Source organism: Typha angustifolia, chromosome 11 (genome assembly GCF_048772165.1).
Source record: "Typha angustifolia cultivar Huaian chromosome 11, ASM4877216v1, whole genome shotgun sequence".
In the NCBI taxonomy this organism is placed as follows: Eukaryota; Viridiplantae; Streptophyta; class Magnoliopsida; order Poales; family Typhaceae; genus Typha; species Typha angustifolia.
The window spans coordinates 5,997,851-6,019,037 of NC_133249.1; the positions used below are offsets into that span (position 1 = coordinate 5,997,851).

Sequence of the window (21,187 nt, forward strand, 5' to 3'; positions counted from 1 at the left end):
GCATAGATAAGAAGTCTACAGGCTAATTATAAATTAGATAAAAAGGTAGCTTTCCCAATATATTAGATTGGAAAATTAAATTAACCTTTTATAATTTCCATAAATCATACACATATAATAATACTATGAATTTACCATGACCCTCCATGGTACCTGGGAAGGATCAAACCCAAGACCGGATTTATAATAAAAACCTGGAAACGACTGTCTCAGCCAAAGTAAATGGAAATTTGAAACAAATTTTTAGAATGATCCTCAGAACAAAAGAACCATTAAACTTGCAATCAGTACTACATCATAATGCATGATAAATAAATTCAAGATTAACAACATCTACAGAGGTTTTCTGGAAATATAGAAGAAACAAATCCAGTTTCCATCAGCATAATCTAAAGACAGCTAGAGTTTATCAAATAAAAAACAACAGACCATTGGCAGCCTGTAACTATTTACAATACTAACCTGTGACTAATCTACAGTAAGCTATCATTTGCACCATATATCAAGAAGCAAAACATCAAAAGCAAAATAAGAAGCAATTGTTTTTCTTGCATGACTAATCTATATCTAAGGAAGCCTCTATTGTCTTGATACTGTCAGCAGGAAAGCCTCTTCCAGAAAAATCCATGGATAAGTCCACATAACAGCAGCCGGCCAGCAATTACCCTGGTTTGCTGGGAACTGGTGTATTTTGATGGATCATAGATTCTCTCTTCAGGAAGAGGGCGTAAAGCAGTTCATTCCATGCATCAGGGACCCCTGGCAAGCACCAATGGCTACAATCCTGTCTATGCAGAGGTGCGGGACCTGATGCGAGGTAAAATACAGATAAATGGCCATCTTTCCTTCGAGCTGTCATATTGGTAATGTTCAACAGATCCAAATTTATCACCTTGGTCTTTGAATTCTCCAAATGCATATCCTCAAATGGCTTCAGAAAATTGGCCCAAGGTCTCAAGGAGGGTTGAGAACCTAAATCTGGGAATATCTCCATGTGACAACTACCTCCTGTCCTCCAGTCACCACCGCTGTCAAGCACATAGAAGTAGATGATTTTGGATCATGAAGAAACAAGTTATTTTCATATACCAGACAATACAAGATTACTTTCCGTGAACCATCAATCAATCATTGAAGATCACCTGTAAATATTATCTGTAAACTGAGACAAGGTGGGTAAGAGATATCAAACTATCTCAACTACACGGGGCCTATGGACAGGGGCGGAGCTAAAAATTTTGATTAGGGAGGGCCAATATCTCTATTCTCTTACTGCCTATAAGTACTTTATGGAAATATTATATGTTAGAATAATTTAATTAAAAATATTCTATGTACATAAAAGGATAAAATATATCTAAAAGAATTTTTAATTTTCAATACTATAATGCATTTATTTGGAAAGAAAAGAGTATATGGAAGCTTTTTTAGATACAAGGTGGGACAATTATTACTATTTATAAAAATTTACTAAAAATTCTTATACCAAATAAAAAAATTATAATGCTTGTGAGAGAAGATACACAACCTATCTCTCATTTTTTTAAGAGGTTGTTTCTAAGACATGAGTATGCTGGACTAGTCTTCAGAAATTCAATGACCACATTAGACAATTACGAAAGATATCATCCATGTTCTCTAACAAATACCACCAGAAAAGTTAAAAGGGAATAAACAGGCAAGGAACCATACAAACCTGAAGTGTACAGGAGAATATGTGCGGAAGATGACCTGAGTTTTACTTCCATTAACTTCTCTGTCAATCCAGTCAAACAGTGTCTCTATTGCTCTGCTATAAGCACTCTGCACACTCATCTCCATCATTACCTCATTTCCCACTTGGAAATAGCAATCTCTGATAAGAGAAATAGATTGATGTAAGTTGGGTATAAGTACAAACAGGCAAGCTTGAAAATTCCACTTTCTGCTAATTCAAAAATTTTCAGAAAACATGAACTATTTGGTTGAGGCTTTGAGCAGTTCTGCCGAATTCTGTGAAATATATCTAATGAAATAAAAAAAGAATTTGCCAAAAATCCAAGCATAATACAGCCCTCTCAGAATCACTGAACAATTAGTTACATAAGAATAAAATATGTATCTTTTCGGACAACAAAGAAGTTTCCTAACTTCATCAACAAAATCAGTTTGTGACAAAAGAATTGAAGTTATTAAACTAACAGAGTATAAAACAAGAGGAGCATATGATTTCACTTAACCATGATTAAGTGTTACATTTTTTAACAGAGAGTCCAAGATCACAGGAGGATGCAAATGTCAGATAGCTTGACAGACAGTGTAAAAGTTCTACAAATGACCTTATAAAAATGGATCATAGCATTTGGACATTTCAAAAGGCACCACATAATGCATCAACTTTGAATAGCAAATTCAGTCAAGTAAAAGCTTTCTCAAAAGGAGGGGAAGACTTAAACCAACGTGGGAAGTAGTAAGAGAAAGACATGACAGAACATGATATATACTAGACCCTTGTTCTGAATAGAAATGAATGAAGGAAAAGGATCCATATAGATGGGTTTGAAGGCTTTTATGTTGTTGTAGCCATCTACGTCAGTCGTTCTCATGGATTACTATCCTGACTCCTGAGCATGCCAATCAGCACAAGTGGACATGTATCATGCTAGTGCCTTCTGGAAACCAAAACAAGGTTGTATCTTGATACTGCTTAGTGCAGACCCTATGGCACCCTGTATCAACCCCGTTCTGTACTAGTGTACGTTATTCAGAACGAGCGTGTGCAGGCTTATATCATATGGATGGCTAACTGGCACTCTTGTGCGACTGGTACTACAATCCTTATTTTTCATTGTTGTTGTACCATACAAACCCTTACATTTATATGCATTCGTTTTGCATTCTTTAAACAAATAAAGGGATTTCTGATTCATTAACCAGAGTGATATATTCTTTCTAGACACCTATCTTTTCTTTTGCTGGACCTTCTACAACTAAATCGAGAAAAAACAAAACTACACCAAAGTATCATACTGATGGCTAACTGGCACTCTTGTGCTACTCCAAGGTATTGCAATCCTTATTTTTCATTATTGCTGTACCATAGCAACCCTTACATTTTTACATATTCGTTTTGCATTCTTAAAACAACTAAAGGGATTTCTGATTCATTAACTTGAGTGATATATTCTTTCTTATACACCTTATTTCTTTTCTTTCCTAGACCTTCTATTACTGAATCGAGAAAAAACAAAACCACATCAAGGCAGCAGAACCAACAAAAATCAGTTATATATATACATAATATCACAAAGAGGTTAAATTTTTCTAAAAATATGGAAAACTTGTTAATAAAACAAATCTCTGATGTTTGAGAAGCTTCAGGTCTGCAGAAAGAATATGGAAAATCTTCTAACAATAGCTAAAGAAATTCTTGATGTCTTTGCCAACAGTCTTTGCTAAGAGTAATAGGTCGGAATTTTGCTTCTTCTTTTGTAGAATATATTGAAACAAATTGCGATACCTATACTGATAATGATAATTCATAAGATGCTGAGATCCTAGCTATAATTAACTTCTCGTATGCAGTGGATAAGGGTGAGGCCCTAGCAAACAGATCCAGATCACACAAATATTTTCCATGAGTACTACTACAGTGTATCCTCAATTGAAATCTTACTAGGAAATATAGTTTTTTATTAAAGTGCATCTATGACTAGATAATTACCCTCTCATTGTCTTCTCATAGTTCCACCAGTGTCCAGTGTTGAAAATTAGCACATCAGCATCCTTCCATTGAGTGGACATCCAATCCATGGTATCCAATTTAAGTGTGATCTTCACCTTCTCTGGAACATCTGATGGGGCGCGACTCTGAAGCACTAGAAAGGGTGCTCTGTAATACTCAACAGTGAAGTTGTAATCCCGGAACCTGAACACCAAGAAGCCCATGTGTTTTGTAATTGGGCTCCCATTGACTTCATAGATTGAACTCTTGTCCGGAACAACACTAGAAAGCATGCAGAGTAGAGACTCCCATTGGTTTCGTCCGATTGAGTCACCCACAAATACCAACTTCCTATTTCTCAATTTCTCCAGCATATTCTTAGCATCAAATCTTAAGGAAAATGAGAAAAAAACTTCAGAGTTAATCTTCTCACAAAATTTTCAACCAAATTCAGAATTGGAAGACAGTACTATTCATACTATACTCAATCTATTTTGTTAAATAAGATTTTAAAAAAAAACAATTGCCATTGAGATACATAAATACCTTTGATAAAAGACATGGACAATTTGGTGGAAAATTGTATCATAAACTTCTATCTTGACTCCATTAGTGAAAGAGGTGAAATTTATAATGGAACAACCGTTATTCAACTTTATCAAATGAACAAGGTAATTTTTTCTCTTCCCTTCTCTCTGATTCTCACCCATATGGTTGCAAAATGTGGGACTTCCGCATAATAATATATTTGTTCTTCTAAAAGTATGGTTTTTCTCAGAAAATGGTGAGTGAAAAGGGAGTGGAGATGTAATAATAAAAGATAGGCTGAGTAGAACATCTCCATAAATTCAGGGGGAGTGGTTTATAAACGTAGGCAATAAAGTAAAATACTCCATCCAAACAGTATGTCGCAATGTTCTCCATAAACTTAGGTTGTCTAATATTAAATAAAAGTGCGATTTTTCTCCATCCAAAGAGGAAGAAAAATTATTGTGAACAAATACACCAATTATTCTATCAACAAAACCAAGTGCGAAATAAACCTCTTTAATGCCAAACGAGAGATGCATGCAAGAATTTAAACCTGGGGAGATTGCAGCGAGAAGGCTGCCACCGCCACTTGGTGTAGTGCTGATCAGGCCGTCCATTCTCCGAGCACCGGAAACCCTCATCCAAGAACGGGCAGTCCTTTGATTCGTACAACGGGTACCTCTCGTCCCAAACCCACTTCCCATCAAACAAGTCGCACCCCCCGCCGCCACTCTCCGCTTCCAATCCCCACCTCCCCCGACTTCCCAGCCGACGCCGCAACACCCCATTGTCCAAGTAGAAGAGGCAGAACAGCAAGAGGAAGATGGAAGTAGAGGTCAAGAACCAGCGAGAAGTCATACGCTCTAAGGGCTTACTCCGCCGCCAAACCGCCGCCGCGACGATCTCGTCTCGGCCGCCGCCGGCGGCGGCGGCGGCGGTTCTCTTCGCCGGAGAGGATGGGTTCCTCGCCGAAGAGGCCGAGCTTAACATGAGAGCAAGAAGGGCGGAGCGGAGAGGGCTAGTGGGGAGAGGAAGAGGAAGTTGTTCTGTGAGAAGAAAAGCAAGCGGTGGTGAACGGTGACGGTGGTGGCGGTGGCGGTGGCAGTGGTGGTATTTATTAGTTTGGGATTTTAATGACGGTTTATGATTGTTAACAGGATTTTTCTCATTTCACACCCGATATTATGTGTAAGATCTTCTTAAAGGACACTCCCGGACTCCTAGTTACCCTAATTTCACTTCCCTTTGTGTCACTTATCCCATTTTGTCTCTAATAAGTACTTTTAAATTAGACATTTAGTTTGGTCAAATTAGTTTCAGTTTAAATATAATCATAAGAGGTAAAGTGATATAACTAAACTACAGAAAGATAAAGTAAATTTAGATCTAACTAGAGAGAGTAAAATATAATTTCCCTAATTAGTAATTACTCTTTTCCATATTATCCGCACTATTTTGGTACAAAATCTATTGAACTATTTTTAACCCCTAGAGAGAAAAAAAAAAGGGTATGAAGGTTGCTCTGCAAGCAAGGTAAGATGATTATTCATAAAAGAAACTTTGAATTCATGGAAAAGAGAATTATAATCTAATCTTATATTTTGGATGCCATTGGCCCATTGTATGAAATAAGATATATAATGTTTAGAGATAGTTGTTTTTTAATCCGGACATAACTTAGAAAGACGGGAAGAGGAAGGTTGATATGCAAGCAAAGGTAAAAGGAAGATGGAATTCATGGCAGTGAGGCTTTAGTTTTAATCTTATAGTTGCAATGATTTTGTATGAAAGATTCAACTGGGAATTATAGTTAAAGAGATTTATTTAGTTTATCTGAGTCTCTGGATCAGAGAGATGAGAGTTTTTAAGGGAAGCATGAATAAGGAGTATGGATTTGAAGTCTTGAATTCAAAGTCTCTATTGTTAAATTCACATTTATTGATGAAGCAATTCAGACACAGCTAATCAGTTGTAGGATGCTCCCAACAATGGAAATCAAAGGTATGTACAAGAACTCCCTTCACTATCAAATAACCTAAAAATAAAATAAAATTGTTATCAAATTCATAAAGGATAACTGTTGCAGGACATTCAAGTTGCAATGCTCTCTTCTCCCTCCACTAGCTCTTAATCATGCACCAATGGCCTCCTTCTCTGCTGCACCTGAGTAAGCCCAGAATGGCTTTGCTGGGATTCTAGCCAAAGCCTTGACCCCAAGTGGGTTGTCCTTGCTCTGTTAATACAAGCAAAATGCAATAAGTTATGCCGAAAATTAACTTAAAAGGAACCTGTGCTCTGCTGTAATGTTTCAGATTGCATGCAGTAGTAATGTTAATAATGTACAAGAGTTCATGGGCATATACATGATTCTCAAAATGATTAACATGATCATGCACTAACAAAGTTCATGTCAGCATAAATTTGGTTCAGAGCTACAAGACAAATGTGTTTCTCTATAAATTTAATTCCCTTTTTACATGATACTCATAATTATTAGCATGATCATGTCCTAACAAAGTTAATAGACCAGCATGATTTTGGTTCGAAGCTACAATGTTGGCAGGCAAAGACAATTGTGTTTCTCTAAAGAGTTGATCTCTTGTTCCTACATGATACTCAGAATAATTAGCCTGATCATGCAGTAACCAAATTAATGCATCAGCATCATTTTGCTTCAAAACTACAAGAATTGAGAGGCAAAGACACTGAGGAGCAGGCTAAACAACAAGAGCAAAAGCAAATTCCAAATCACAAAACTGTAAGGAATTACCATCTGGCAGGTTCCACTGTGGATATTGCAGACAGGGTAGTCAGGGGGGCAGCAGCTGGAGTGATCCTCACAGCAAGTAGCACCTTCAACAGGGCAACAACCCCAGGCAAAGCAGGTGTTGCCATAGCCATAGACACAGCAGCATGTGGTGCTGGCAGGGCAGGAGTAATAGTTATCGCAGACCGCCGGTGGAGCCACCGGTGACGGAGGGGTTGGGCCGGGGTTAGGAGGGTTCTGGCCATTCTTGACAGGGTAAGAAGCCTCCATGGCGATCCCGCACTTGCCTGTCGTCGCGTTGATGTTCCGGGCCATCCTGATGTATCCAGACTCGCCCCAGTTCGAGCCCCAGGAGTTCCTGACGATCCAGTAGTCCTCGCCGTTCTCGGTGCCATAGCCGACGGCGACTACGCCGTGATCAAGCTCAGTGCCACAGTTTCCTGTGAATATACCCTGCATGAACATAATCGGATGACGATTACTATAAGACATACAATCTTACAAGTTTTTTCGACCTTCATTTAATGAGCTTTGACCCTAGGCTTGATATTGTTCTATCATGAACCAAAACAGACAGCAAAGTAACATAGTAACCCTCACCGATTCATAGAGCTGGAACGCTCTACCGCCGGCTTCAATGGCGACACTGACGGGCTGATGGGCGACGGCCTTCTGCAGAGCCTTCTCGTCATTTTCGGGAACGTCTTCGTACCCGTCGATCGAAACCACCTTCGCATTTTTCTGCAACAAATCATTGCAACGCTATGAGTACTCCTAAAGATATGATATACATACATTGCCATGAGTTCAGATCCCGTCTGTTATCAATCACAAAATCGAATATATAGATATATACCCTGGATAAGTCACATCTGCCATCACGGGCAGTGTAAGGATAATCCTCCTCAGTATCGATTCCACCGTTCCTAGTTATGAACTCAAAGGCATAGTCCATAAGACCACCATTGCACCCCTCGTTCTCCATGGTGTCGCAATCGACGAGCTCCTGCTCCGACAGCGATACCAGCTCGCCGGTGACGATCTGGTTTATTCCTTCCACTGCGCCGATGGTCGAGAAAGCCCAGCAACTCCCTGCACCACCATCAACCAATTCATCAATCAAACACCTGAATAGCTCCACTGTATTTTCTCTCTCTCTAGTTAATAAGTCTATGTCTTTCACCATTTACAAAATTAACTTGGTACTCCGAATAAATCCGTACATTAAGGGACGGATTGCACATTCACTTGTGGTTTTTATCCACCACATTTATCCGCATTTGGTTGAATTATCCGGTAAGGAAGATAACCAAGAAAAGACGACTTTGAAAGCGAGAGGATCTAAAAGATAAACGGAAGATTCGATAAGTTCGGCACCAAAATCCACCTCGTTTTCCGAAAGACCCGGAGTACTCGTAAATCCTAAAATATCCTCGATTAAATAAAAGTCGACCAGGGCCCATCTAGGGGCAAAAATGTAATTACGAAACCGAAGCAAACGGAGGGAGAGAGGGAGAGAGGGAGAGAAAGGGAGAGAGAAAAGAAACGCACCACAACTTCCCTGGTCCTTGACCGCCGTGACGGCGCCGTTAGCCCTCCAGTCCACCGTCTCCGGCAACTCCTCGCCGGCACCATAACGGTAACGGCCGCTCCCCACCCTCTCCCTGCTCCTCCTCTCGCCGGCAGCGCGAGTTCCGAGGTAGATCGCTTTGTATTCCTCGTTGGTCAAATCGGCGAAGCGGTTCAGGCCGAGCCGGAAGGACTTTCCGTCGGCGGCGTTATGTGCGTCGACGAAACGAACATTATCTTTGAACACATCGAATCTCTTCTCCTTCTCCCCGAGAGCATTATACGCCCTCCCGTGCTTTAAGAGCCAACCCTCGTAGAGAAGTCTCATCTCCTCCTCGCTCCTCTCCAAGCCCTTAACGCCATGGGCGTCATCGTAGCTTACAATGGACATGTCGCCATAGGCGTAGGAGAGGAGGAGAACGAAGAGGAGGGAGAAGAGGAGGGGATTCGTGGAGAGACCCATTTCGTGGAATCGGGGATTGTAGAGGGAGAGAGGAGAAAGGTGGGATCTTGGCGAGTGTTTGGGGAATGAATCGGGTGGCCCTTTATAGAGGAGGTGGCGTACGCCCCTAGGAGATGGAGAAGGAGCAGGTCGGGGGATTCTGTGTAAAGTTGAGTTGATAATGTGGGTCGGATTGTAAATTATTGAAGGGGAAAAGGGTGGAATAATAATTTTAATTTGGCGGTGAGGGAGGAAACAGCGAGGAGTCTTGGGATCTGGGAAATCGGAGGAAGGTGGAGGATTTGAATCGAGACGAGAAGAAGGGAGGGAGGGAGGGAGGGAGAAGAGCAAGTAATAATGGAGAGAGAGAGAGAGAGGGGGGGAGAGGGAGGTGGGCGGTGTTTGATTGGATGAGAGAGCGGCGGTGGGGAAGAGGGATGGGCTGCTTCCACTAGTCCTAGGAAAAAGAAGACTGGCCAGAGTGGATTAATTTGTTTTACTGGTGTAGGAAAAATAAAAAGATAAATAGAGACAAATTTTGATTATATTTGCATATCCCAGAGTCTACTCACAAACTTAAATTTAATACCTATCGACTCTGGTAGAATTGGAGATACTCTTTGGTACCCCAAAACGATATTATCAATAAAATTATTCGAATGGCTTAGAGCAGATTTTAACGACGTTTAGTTCGAAATAATTATTCTGCGATACACACGATTTGAAGCTTAAAATAGATAATTTATTATATTGGCTAAAGTTTGGTAGTATGACCTAAATATCTTTATATCTATATCTAGAGAGAGTTGATCATTTGTACAGCTTATATTTAATCTTCAGATTTTTAAATAATAATAAAAATCTTAAATTTAATGAAAGGCATCATGCTGAAATATGGACATAGAACTCCTAATTAAATCGAACAACCATTTCGAAGAGAACTAATATCTCATTTTGACGATATAATCAAGTTGTTGATTCAACAAACTCGAGTCGATAAAATTATACATTTTTTTTAGCAAGAAAAAAATAAAATATTATTATGGAAAGAGATAACCAATAGGTAGAAATCTTCCTATATTCTTAGAAATACTTGAAAAGAAAACCTGGATTTGTATTCACTATATTTATATATAAATATACTATCATTATCTACTTTATCTATTTTAACATAATAAAAACCTCACTAGTTTATCATGTGAATATCCCACAAACTAGAGAAATACAAGGAATTAGAGTAACTCTCAAATCTCAGTGCAGTGCAGATAAAAATCCTTTAAACGTGACTTCGGTTGAAAACAAAGGGTATAATTAATGACAAATAATATAAAATATTCAACGTAAAATCAAATTAAATACATCGATTTAAGCTATATAAAGATTCTTCTAACAAATGAACAGCCGAATGATCAACCAACTCTAGCAGAATTAGAAGGTATCTTTTCTATGACCAAAGAGATTATGTGTTTGACTTTAAATCTAAATAATATTGTGAAGAAATTATTTAATAGTTTGGTAGCTTAAAAGAACAGCTTGATGATGCATATAGTTTAAAGCTTAGATTAGACAGCTAGAAAGTTTGGTGAAACCTAAGTGCTTTTTATCTGACCTATATTTATCCTTCGAACTAATGAATAATAAAATAAAAAGTGAGCAGCAGAAAGAAGTAAGAACCCACGTTGCAAAACTCCCACCTTCTCAACGCAATTACCTCTACGCATGCGTATTATAATCCACCATACACGTCAATTAGATAACACTTTTAGACTAAACTGTGGAGTTGACTACAAAGTTTATCAAGATGACACTCCACTGACTCATTAAACGATCCTTATTCATCAAGAAGCTGCTGATCGCCTTCATTGCAGACATGTTGGTCTTTCTTTATTTCTAAAAGAATTGTATGACAGGTAGGTAAGCGAATCCTATATAACTTACTTTCTTTTTACATAATTGCCCCTAAAAGCTTTCCAAATATTATAATTATCACTACATTATTTAAAATATCATAATTACTACTGAAACAATATTTTACTTTTTTAAATATATTATTATGTTAGATATATTTAACTAATCACGATTAAAACATAACCTAGATCTAAAAATACTAGCTAATATGATACGAAATATATCTTATTTTTATGTGCATTTTAATTATTTATACGTGTCTGTTAACTTTAATAATTATATACTAGGAATATTATGTTAAAAATTAATCATAAGAATTAATTATGAAAGAGTTAAGATTTTAATAATAATTATAATATTTTGAAGAATATACTGTCAATTAGCAAATAATGTAATTGCAACTTTCAAAGTATGATGAAAGATGATGCGTTTTATAAAATATTATAGTTAGCTTCATGTCAATGTTGTATTCCTTAATCCTTATGCATCATAATTTGACTTTAATAAGTGCATATGGGTACTTTATTAAGCACTCTAAAATTAATATGATTTAATTTAGGTATTCCTTTGGATATTTAATTCATTAATTCAATAGTAGTTGGCACGAAGTGTTAGGCCAAGTAGTATATATTATTATGAATATAACATAATGCTTAAAAAGTGAGGACATGGGAATTATGAGTATCCCTTTTAGAAGTGATTTATGAAAGGGACAACATGGATAAGGGGACTTTATCCGGGGAACAAGATAAGGAATCATTGTCATATCTTGTTGTTCACATTTATTTTAGGCCTAGTCGTGGAATAAGGCCAATATTACTGTGGCTATTCTAATTTTTTTTTTATACTAGTATAAAAAATAAGCTTGTAAGGTTATAAGCATATATTTATTCCACAATTGAAGGAGGGCTTATAATCTTCTCTTTTGAGTGTTCATACTTGTTTGCTTTGTGGATAAATAACGAAACAATAAATTATTGTTTCTTTTCCTAATCTAGTTTAGTAATAACTTTCTAAATAAATACTAATATATAAATTTTAATATTATTTTAAATTAATTATAATTTATTTTTTTGATATAACTTAAATTTATTAATTTCATGTCTTTAACAATCTTAAAATTATGTCTAATCCAGTCTCTCTCCTCTTTTTGTACTCTATATATATATATATATATATATATATGTATAATCTTGCAAATTACTATTGTAAATATTATATAAGCTGAAATAAATGACTATGCACTCGGTAAATAATTATTATAAACACTAAATAAGCCAACAGATATACACTTAAGCCTACAAATGATATATTATATAACTATAATATTTATATATTATAATATTCATATAGTATACTATTATAATATTATAATATATATATTATAAAAGGGTTTTCAAATTAAGAACTTGCTACAATACGGCTTTAAATTTAGAGCGTAGAGGACGAAAACACTATTACACTTTTTGAATCTCATAATTAGCCCGTATAAAAGTATACATCGTTATGTTTGTATATTCAGATTCACTAATTGGTTTCGAGAAAAATAATAGTGTTCAAAGTTCTAGTGGAGACCTTCAAATGAGATTAAGATTAAATTATTTTAGAGTCATTTTTAAAATTTAAATTTTTAATTAAATAATAAATATTTTTATTTTTATATATTTAGAATCGATAAATATCCCAAAACACTTTGGATAATGATCTAAAATTATCTTTAAAATTTAGCACTAAATATATCAAAAATTATATTCATTTGTTCTTGCCTCTCTATTATAAGTGTGCAATTAATTTATTTCGAACTTACAAAATGAGCTTCTTGTGAAACCATTAGGAATTGTTCATCATTATTTAGGGCCCAGAATAAAAGTTTAAAATTTATTATAAGCATTAAGAGCTCATTTAGAGTTAGGCCTACAAATGTATCAGACCTAAAAAATGGCTCAATAACCTATATTAAGTGCTACAAAATCTATTATTTTAACTTTGTTTGATTAAGCTTTGTTTACATTTAGATATTTTTATTTAAAATAAACTAATATTTTAAAAAGTCTCAATTTATAATTAGATGACTCTACTTAGATATAACACAAATTACTCAAGAAGACGTAGTATTTTAACTCTCCTTTCGAGATTTTGAAAAGAATTGCCTTTAGATAGAACAATAGTTTTAAAAGTCAAACATTTAATTAAAAATAATAATAACTTAGAGTGTATTAAATAATATTGTTGATATTCATTTTGGTACGAGTTTAATATAGTAGGTCTAGATAGCATTCACTATTTTCTCATATATTATATGATTATCCTAACTAATTGATATTATCTTCTCATATACAATGCATTTTCTTTTGATCGATATGAATCCACAAGTTAAATGATTTAGATAATATGGGATGAACTCTCTTAATCCAATCAACTATAATTTGAAACTGTTCACTTAAACTATTTGATTATCACCTAATTTTTTAAGCTTTTGGATTACTTAATGGTTCTAAATTTTATATATATTAGATCAGAACTCTACGTGACTTCTTTTCATATATTATATATTTAGTTTAACTAACATTCCCTATCTTTTATATATTATACTTTTTAATTGATTGACATAAGTTTATAGCTTAAGTGGGTTAAACGATATAAGACAAATCCTCTTAATTATATAACTCAATCGGCTATAATTTGAAAATATCCAATTATTCATATAAACATTTGATTATTATATAATACTTAAGTTTTAGGTTATATAAAACTGTTAAATTTTATGTAAATTAGATTAGAACTTTATACTGATGTCAATTTCTAATAATGTGATAGTAATGGTGTGATGCAACTGATTGAGTTTGAAATCATGATATTAATATTTGGACTTGATTATACTTCATATAAAAAGAATCCTAAATAATATTCTACTAAAGAGAGATGTGAACATTATGTGGTAGATTATGTCATAATATTTTAAGAGAAGAAAAAATAATATTTCTATTCTTGCTAAGAATGTATTTGATAATATTATTGATTTATAAGATTTTAGAAATTAAAGTTCAATACACAAAAGAGATACAAGATTGTGTTGGATAATATATGTCACTAGTGATAGATTTTATCATTGATGATAGATTTTTTTATATGATCATGGGCTATAACTGTTAATTTATATTTTTACCTTAACTAACATGTATTATCATCTAATATATAATACATTTTTTTTTCATCAACATAAATTTAAATATTTAGGATAAATAATAAGATGTCAGTCATCTCAAAATGATTAGTAAAGTTTGGACACATAAGATTAGATAATAATAATATAACTCTACAAGATAGACTAAGAGATGATGAAATTTTAAGTAATGGATTAGACTATTTTTATTTACCTTCTTCTTTTTATTGATAATTCAGTAGCTAGTAAGACTATAAGTTGTACATTAAAACTAATATATTTGGCAATTTAGATTAGACAATTGGGTTAACTTTTTCATCGAAATATGTCAACTTCGGTGCACTTAATATAATTCGAGTTTACAACGATTTGAACCTTTTAATTTGTTAGTCAGTGAAGTAGGACCTCAGCCACTTATGTTAGTGATTGAATTTTTTACGATTATTTTTTATATATAAAAAAATAATAATGCTAAATATAATGAGAAAGTGCTTGATAATAGTATTAATTTATAATAGATATATAAATATACAAAAAGTGATGATATTAGATGAATTTTATGATTAATACAAAAATAAGTTATATAAGAATGTTTTTAATAAAATTATTGATGTATGAATCTTAACATATATCTGCTTGACATAAATAAATATAAGCCCTTCATATAAGTGATTTTAGATAATTAGTTCCATAGTTTCAACTACAAGGAATAACATATACAAAAGCAATGTTTTGAGATTATAGTAGATACTGTATATAGGTATTTTAGCTTGTAATTATAAATATAGTTTAGGGAACTCCTGCTACTTTCTTAAAACATAATATGCTATGCTCTTATTTAACTAATAACCATTGCCTTCTAATATATATATATATATATATATATATATCAACATTAGCTTGTAGGCTAAGTAAATCAAGTCAAATTTGTTTAGATAATAGGATATGAGCTTTAAAATATAATTTACTTAGCCTACAGGAATATCCTTCTAATATAATTTTTTTCACCACACTTTCTAAAAATAAAATAATAATAATAAATATAGGATATGATCTTTAAACTTTATCTTTTGCCACAATAATATTACATTAGTAGCAATATATTATAATTTTAGTTTCACTGCATAAAAAAGTCTAATTCTTTTTTTCTCTTCTGGAAGTAAAGAAGCTCTGTAGAGAGTTAGGGACTATATTTTGGCCCAGCCCGGCCCATTAATTAAAGAAGCTCGTTATTCGACGCGTTTGGTATAACCGTAAGAATAACCGTGATAAACTTACTTTATCCGGCTTCCAAAACTGGATCTTATGGCCGATGGAGAAACCCATCGCATAAAAGAATAAGAGAAAAGCCGAATAAACCACAGATAAAGAGAGGGAGGCAAGAATTAGTCCTCTCCCCCTGATCGAACACCGGCGTGGACAAAGATCATGATGGATCCTTCCGGTGCCGGAGTCGTCGGAGGCGGGGGAGACCCCTCATCCGGAGGCGTATCGGCGGTCCTGACCTCGTGGACCGCCGTGGTATCCCGTCGCTACCAGCACTTCCTCGACAAGGCGACGCCGCACGTGCTTCGCCGGTGGGTGGGGTTCTCCTTGGTTGCCTTCGCCTACTTACTCCGCGTGTGGCTCGTCCAGGGCTTTTACATTGTAACCTATGCCCTCGCCATCTACGTCCTCAACCTCTTCATCGCCTTCCTGTCACCCCAAGTGGATCCCGAGATGCAGGAGATTCTCGATGGATCCGGTCCCTCCCTCCCTACTCGGTCCTCCGATGAGTTCCGGCCGTTTGTTCGACGTCTCCCTGAGTTCAAGTTCTGGTGCGATTCCTGCCATCTGGGTCCTTTTTTGGTCGACATCTGAGATTTTTTTTTCTTGGAATTTTCCTGTGGGCGTATTGGTCTTTTGGGTGGAAATTACGCTTCTGCTGTGGAAGTTTGGATTTTGACGATTTTGCTGGTCTGATGATGGGTTTCTATGATAATTTATATGTTTTTAGCACCTGCTAGTTCCATGTTTGGGCGATCTATGTAAGATATGTTATACGATCGATCAGCTTATAGCTTGATTCTCCCTCTTACCCGTTCTTCAATGAGTTCAGCCCTTCTGTCCTCTAGTTTTGGTGCACTTCCTGTCATTTGGAATCTCTTCCGATGACAATTTGGACATTCTTGTTGTATTTATTTGATTATGAGCATTGCTCATCTTGGGTTCAAATTATGATTTTGCATTGAGATCGGGAATCCGACGACCTTATAACTTTACCCACTTTGCGCGATGCTTCCGAGAATGCAAGTTCTTGTGCGATTCCCATCTTTTAGATTCCTTTTTTTGGATGAAACTTGTGCCTTTTTTAGATGTATTTCTTGGATTGTCTCTCTTGGATAATGATTCTTCTGGTCTTGAAAGTTGATATTTTGATATGAGGCGTGAGGATGGTTTTGACTAATTTTACATCTGGTAGAATGTTATCAACGAGAGATCTAGATATCCAAAGATTTTAATATATTCTGTAGGAATTACCAGCTTATTGCTTGACCCCTCATGCTGTACATGTTCTGGTTCTACGCCTCTCGTGTTTGGCCCTTTTAGATAAATTCTAGTTATTCTGTTGATATGTTTTCTGGATTATCACTTGCAACATTGGCCCTTTAGGGTTTGAATTAATATTACAACGAAAGCTGGTTTTGATGTGTTGAGGATGGAAATGATCTGTCTATGATAATTGGCAGCTAAGGAACTGATAAATCATATGCAGGGGACAGATTTAAGTTACTAAAAGAGTTTGTGTGGAGGGGGTTTGAAAATCATATCTAAGAGACATGTCTAGATTCTAGATAGGATATCCAAACTCCAAAGAATTGTATATATATATGTTTTACGAATGACCACCTTATAGCTTGCCCCTCCCTCTCCACCTGCTTCTTGGATGAGTTTGGCTCTTCATCAGTCGCCTCCTGGCGTTCATATTCTGGTGCAATTCTGATCCTTTCTGGCAAAAATTACAGGTTTTTGTTTTGTTTCTTGGTTGTATCCGTTGAGTACTTGTTCTTTTGGTTGGATCTATATTTCCTTTTATCGGGATTTTGATGTAAGATTGAGGATCGAATTTATCTATTGATTGTATTTTAGTACAAATTGTGTGCCTTAACACCACTTGCTAATTCTATGTTTGGCCAAAATTCATAGGTGAGACTTGAGAGGCAGTTATAGATAAGATAACAGAAGTGTTCAATCTGTGCTATAGGAAAGATAAGCTTATAACTTGATGCTCCCATCCTGCTGACCATATTCTGATTAATTCTAAGTTCAAGTTCTGGTGCAGTTCCTATCCACTAGGACATGTTTATGGTGACAAATTGAGTGGCTTTCAAATTATCTTTGTTTGGTAGTGATCCTTTGAATTGGAAATTATGTTTGTGCGTTGACAGTTGGGATTTTGATATCAGGGTTAAAGATGCCAATATGTCATTGATCAAGTGATGAATTTTAATTCATGTGTACCAGTTTCATGTTTTGGAGAAAATCATATGTAAGAGAGAGATCTAGATAAAATGCCCAAGAACAGCAAAGTTGTAGGTTGCTTCTTGCTACCTGCTCCTCTTATGAGATATATTCCTTAGTCCACCACCTTCCTGTGTTCAACTTCTGGTTCAATCGTTACCGTTGGGTAACGTTTTTAGCTAAGTTGAGCTTTCTGGTCTATTTACTCATTGTCCCTGTTGGGGAGTGGTCCTTTGGGTTGGATCTTGTATTTATGCAATGAAAGATGGGATTTTGATGTGTGAATCCTGCTAATTTCACTTTGGGAAAAGTTTGGACTTCGGATATGGTTGACATGCTTTAAGTAGTAGTGAGGATTAAATGGAAGGGACAAATATGGGAAATCAACTTAAAAAACTGAAGATATCTTTTTGTAGTTAGTACTGACCAGTTTATAGGTTTATACTTTGAACCATATATGAATTCACCATACATGCTGTTGTCTGAAATATACATGCTTTTTAGTGTTGGATTGGGTTCATTTCATTGTTATCACTTGTCAGAAGTTGATAAGTTCTAGAGAAAGTAGAGGATGGAGATTATATGAAGATGCATATCAGGTCAGATATCTTATCTGCTGAGTCCTCATTCCATTGTGGAATTAGGCGATCCAACCAGTTGGATAATGGCTTATCTACTTGAATATTGATGAAGAAGAAATCTTGTTTTGAGTATACACTTTTTGTAAATTGACTTAGACTGCCTCGTGCAGTGAAACAAGCCTACTTGCTGGCTCAGAATAATGGATACGTTCGTACTGTAGGCTTGTCCATATACATATCAAATGCTTCTTCTAGCTATCCAATTTCTTAAAATAAAGTACCTGCATACTTCGGAAGGCCTTACAAGAGTCAATTTGAAGTAATCTGCTATCTCTTCCTGTTTATAATGCAAGCCAAATTTGCTGTGGTCTCATGGTGGATACCTGAAAGTTGCATCTCATATTAATGAACATAATCAGATATGCAAAATCAATCTGATACCAAAACAGGAAATTGATGTTTGAAACATCCAAAGTTTGAGTACAGTCAATATAATGGAGAAAAGACTGTTGTTTGAGTCTGGGTTAGGAGTAAGGTTCCACGAAAGAAGATATCTGCAGTGGAACAATAGAGAAGCAGCAAGAGCAATAAACAGCTCGAGCATATTCTTTTGTGCTAGTTTCATCTGTGGATGTAGGCTTTAGCCAAACCATGTAAATTCCTAGTCTCATATTTAAATCTTGAAATGTACTAAACATTTAAAAAAAATTTAGGACAGCTAGTTTGGTCAAAACTCAAAAGCTCTGTCTATTACTTTTCTGTAAGAGATTACAACTTACTGCCTTATCATGAATGCATAAATTTGTTTTAGATGAAGCTCCAATATCGGCATCATCCCAATTTTTTGTAGAAGCTTTCGTTTTCACCTTTCAGATTATCAAGCAAAACTTTAAAGCATAAAATGATGTATTGAGAGTTTAAAACAGTCTTCACAGTGATTCTGTAAGCTACTCATGTAGGTTACTGATCATTGATTGATGAATTTGGTAACTTCTTTACTAGCTACCTATAGGATTTAGTCTATCTGTTTCTTATGGTTCATTTATGGAAGGCGAGCATACCATCAGTTGAGTCACGTAGGAGAACTTTATGCTAATTGCAGACTGCAGCTGCATTCTGACCAGTGTACACATGTTCCTCAAGCTTTAGCAATATCTATCATCTGGCTGTTCTTGGATAGTATGGGCTACAATCTTTGAAGTATTGTTAGGGATTTTTTTTTTTTGGCAAAAAGTGGTTAGAAGAAAAATGTGAATAATAATAATAACAGGGTGTAAACCTAGGAGAAGTTTCATAATAGTGGATGCTGTATAGAGACACTTTAGAATTTAGATTACCTTTCTGCAAACCATTCCTGATTCTTCAGTTGACAATGACTGAGATTTATTTAAAGAAGAGGATGCTAAAGTTTCCACTTATAAAATGGTATAGGAATGATACCATTGTCGATGAGTTATATGAAATGTCTTTTTTTTTGGTAATATGAAATGTATATGGTAGCTTAAGTACAAATATACACGGTATATTGTTTATTTATTGTTCTGCCTTTAGATGAAATATCAAGATGGTAGCTCAACTATTTTGCTTGATCATTCCAAAACAGTGTCTATATTTTTTAATGATCGATGGACTACGGGCTCCATTTTCCTTGAGAAATGTTTTTTGTCGTAGTCCTTATTTTTGAGAACATTTATAAAATTTATCCTTCATTGAAATAACATTATTAGATTCGATCAGCAACCTTATTTATTCTCTTGTGCAGGTATTCAATTACGAGAGCCTTTTGCATTGCTTTCATATTAACATTCTTCAGTGTGTTTGATGTGCCTGTGTTTTGGCCTATTCTGCTCTTCTATTGGATGGTGTTGTTTACTGTCACAATGAAGCGACAGATTCTTCATATGGTGAAACACAGATACGTTCCTTTCTCCCTCGGGAAACAGGTACTTCAAGTTTACTGTTGGTTAAAAGGTTATCTATCTTCTTTGTTTGGATATTTCTGACAAATGTCTTCTCTTGTCAGCGTTACACTGGGAAGAAGGCAGCTTCTAGTGAAGATGAAAGCCTTACTAAGGATTAAAGCTTTTGTAATTGAATGCTTTCATTAGGAGATAACTTGACATTACATTTGCAGAGGTAAAAAGTGGTTTGTTTCATCTCAGATCATAATACTCGTAATTTTCTTTTTCAATCAAGTAGCATTTTAATGAAATGACACATAAGAGTTATTTTTTGTTTTTGTGAATTCCACGACTTTGTATAACGTTGCTTCTATCTTTTTCCATCCAACAAAGTATAACATTCTCATATGCAGTTGAGAATGCTAAAGTATATAATTACTTGAAGATTAATACTACTATAAAATCCTATCAAGCTCTTTCTCTTTATAGCGAGATTTTTATCAACAATCCCTGTTGGACCCAATTGTAAGAATTTTATTTCTTTTTCTCAGTTATCAAAGTCCTTTGTGTTTTATTTGACACTACACACACTTCTTATTACTTGTCTGCTATGTGATCTTCTTTAGACTCCTGCAAGATGTTTTTATTTAATTGCCGTTAGCTACCATTACTCCAGAGTTGTGAAGTTTACAAAATGTTTAGGTTTTGTTTATAATGAGGCATATTAAAGTCTTAACTATCTCATATTAGCTTTAGATTTCCTTTTTCTCTTATGTTCTTGCATATGAAATCTATTTTTTGTTTTGTGCTTACTTCCACAACTAATCTATTACGATTTAACGGAACGGAACGTCATTTTGTCATAATTCTGTCATGCACATCACGAAGTATACCTCTTAAATGCTACAAATGATTTGCAATAGTATTGATATTCTCCTCTTATGTTTGGCTGAGATTATTATTCTTACACCCTGCTATCATTTGTAAGTTTAAACTATTTGCTATTTAATTATTTGAAATGATAGTAGAATTGGAATGTTTGTAGATGAAGAGTTTAAAACTTGCCAATGTCTTATTGATGTCCATTTATATTTAATATAATCTGTTCTTAATGGTCTCCA

The 21,187-nt window shown here is 35.2% G+C and overlaps 3 protein-coding genes across 4 annotated transcripts; 1 reads left to right on the forward strand and 2 right to left on the reverse strand.

The window, feature by feature from the left end:
* Positions 1-278: 278 nt before the first annotated feature.
* On the reverse strand, positions 279-5,472 carry LOC140770384 (protein trichome birefringence-like 11). Of its 2 annotated transcripts, XM_073111560.1 has the most exons (5): positions 4,788-5,472; positions 3,704-4,093; positions 1,697-1,855; positions 893-1,028; positions 279-807 (listed from the first exon to the last, which is right to left on the reverse strand). In XM_073111560.1, the coding sequence occupies exons 1-5, from the start codon at positions 5,222-5,224 to the stop codon at positions 715-717; spliced, it is 1,215 nt and encodes a 404-aa protein (XP_072967661.1). In that variant the 5' UTR covers positions 5,225-5,472; the 3' UTR covers positions 279-714. The 2 variants fall into 2 exon arrangements, with proteins under 2 accessions (XP_072967661.1, XP_072967659.1); XM_073111558.1 differs by having other exon boundaries at positions 279-1,028; positions 4,788-5,471.
* A 664-nt stretch (positions 5,473-6,136) lies between these two features.
* Positions 6,137-9,334, reverse strand: LOC140770145 (cysteine proteinase mucunain-like). The gene is made up of 5 exons (XM_073111168.1): positions 8,553-9,334; positions 7,858-8,093; positions 7,602-7,742; positions 7,005-7,454; positions 6,137-6,467 (listed from the first exon to the last, which is right to left on the reverse strand). The coding sequence occupies exons 1-5, from the start codon at positions 9,031-9,033 to the stop codon at positions 6,366-6,368; spliced, it is 1,410 nt and encodes a 469-aa protein (XP_072967269.1). The 5' UTR covers positions 9,034-9,334; the 3' UTR covers positions 6,137-6,365.
* A 6,046-nt stretch (positions 9,335-15,380) lies between these two features.
* On the forward strand, positions 15,381-20,650 carry LOC140771319 (protein RER1A-like). Its single transcript, XM_073112805.1, has 3 exons — positions 15,381-15,900; positions 19,928-20,108; positions 20,189-20,650. The coding sequence occupies exons 1-3, from the start codon at positions 15,512-15,514 to the stop codon at positions 20,243-20,245; spliced, it is 627 nt and encodes a 208-aa protein (XP_072968906.1). The 5' UTR covers positions 15,381-15,511; the 3' UTR covers positions 20,246-20,650.
* The last annotated feature ends 537 nt before the right edge of the window (positions 20,651-21,187 follow it).

What these genes read in the sequence shown, in the direction of transcription:
- LOC140770384 (XM_073111558.1), bottom strand. Translation starts at nt 5,224, where the DNA reads ATGTTAAGCTCGGCCTCTTCGGCGAGGAACCCATCCTCTCCGGCGAAG. An exon ending in TCTCGCTGCAATCTCCCCAG is followed by an intron (nt 4,094 to 4,787) that starts GTTTAAATTCTT and finishes ATTTTCCTTAAG; the next exon opens with ATTTGATGCTAAGAATATGC. An exon ending in TATGAGAAGACAATGAGAGG is followed by an intron (nt 1,856 to 3,703) that starts GTAATTATCTAG and finishes TTCTCTTATCAG; the next exon opens with AGATTGCTATTTCCAAGTGG.
- LOC140770145 (XM_073111168.1), bottom strand. Translation starts at nt 9,033, where the DNA reads ATGGGTCTCTCCACGAATCCCCTCCTCTTCTCCCTCCTCTTCGTTCTC. An exon ending in CAAGGACCAGGGAAGTTGTG is followed by an intron (nt 8,094 to 8,552) that starts GTGCGTTTCTTT and finishes ATGGTGGTGCAG; the next exon opens with GGAGTTGCTGGGCTTTCTCG. An exon ending in CGTTCCAGCTCTATGAATCG is followed by an intron (nt 7,455 to 7,601) that starts GTGAGGGTTACT and finishes ATGTTCATGCAG; the next exon opens with GGTATATTCACAGGAAACTG.
- LOC140771319 (XM_073112805.1), top strand. Translation starts at nt 15,512, where the DNA reads ATGATGGATCCTTCCGGTGCCGGAGTCGTCGGAGGCGGGGGAGACCCC. An exon ending in CTCCCTGAGTTCAAGTTCTG is followed by an intron (nt 15,901 to 19,927) that starts GTGCGATTCCTG and finishes TCTCTTGTGCAG; the next exon opens with GTATTCAATTACGAGAGCCT. An exon ending in CTTTCTCCCTCGGGAAACAG is followed by an intron (nt 20,109 to 20,188) that starts GTACTTCAAGTT and finishes TTCTCTTGTCAG; the next exon opens with CGTTACACTGGGAAGAAGGC.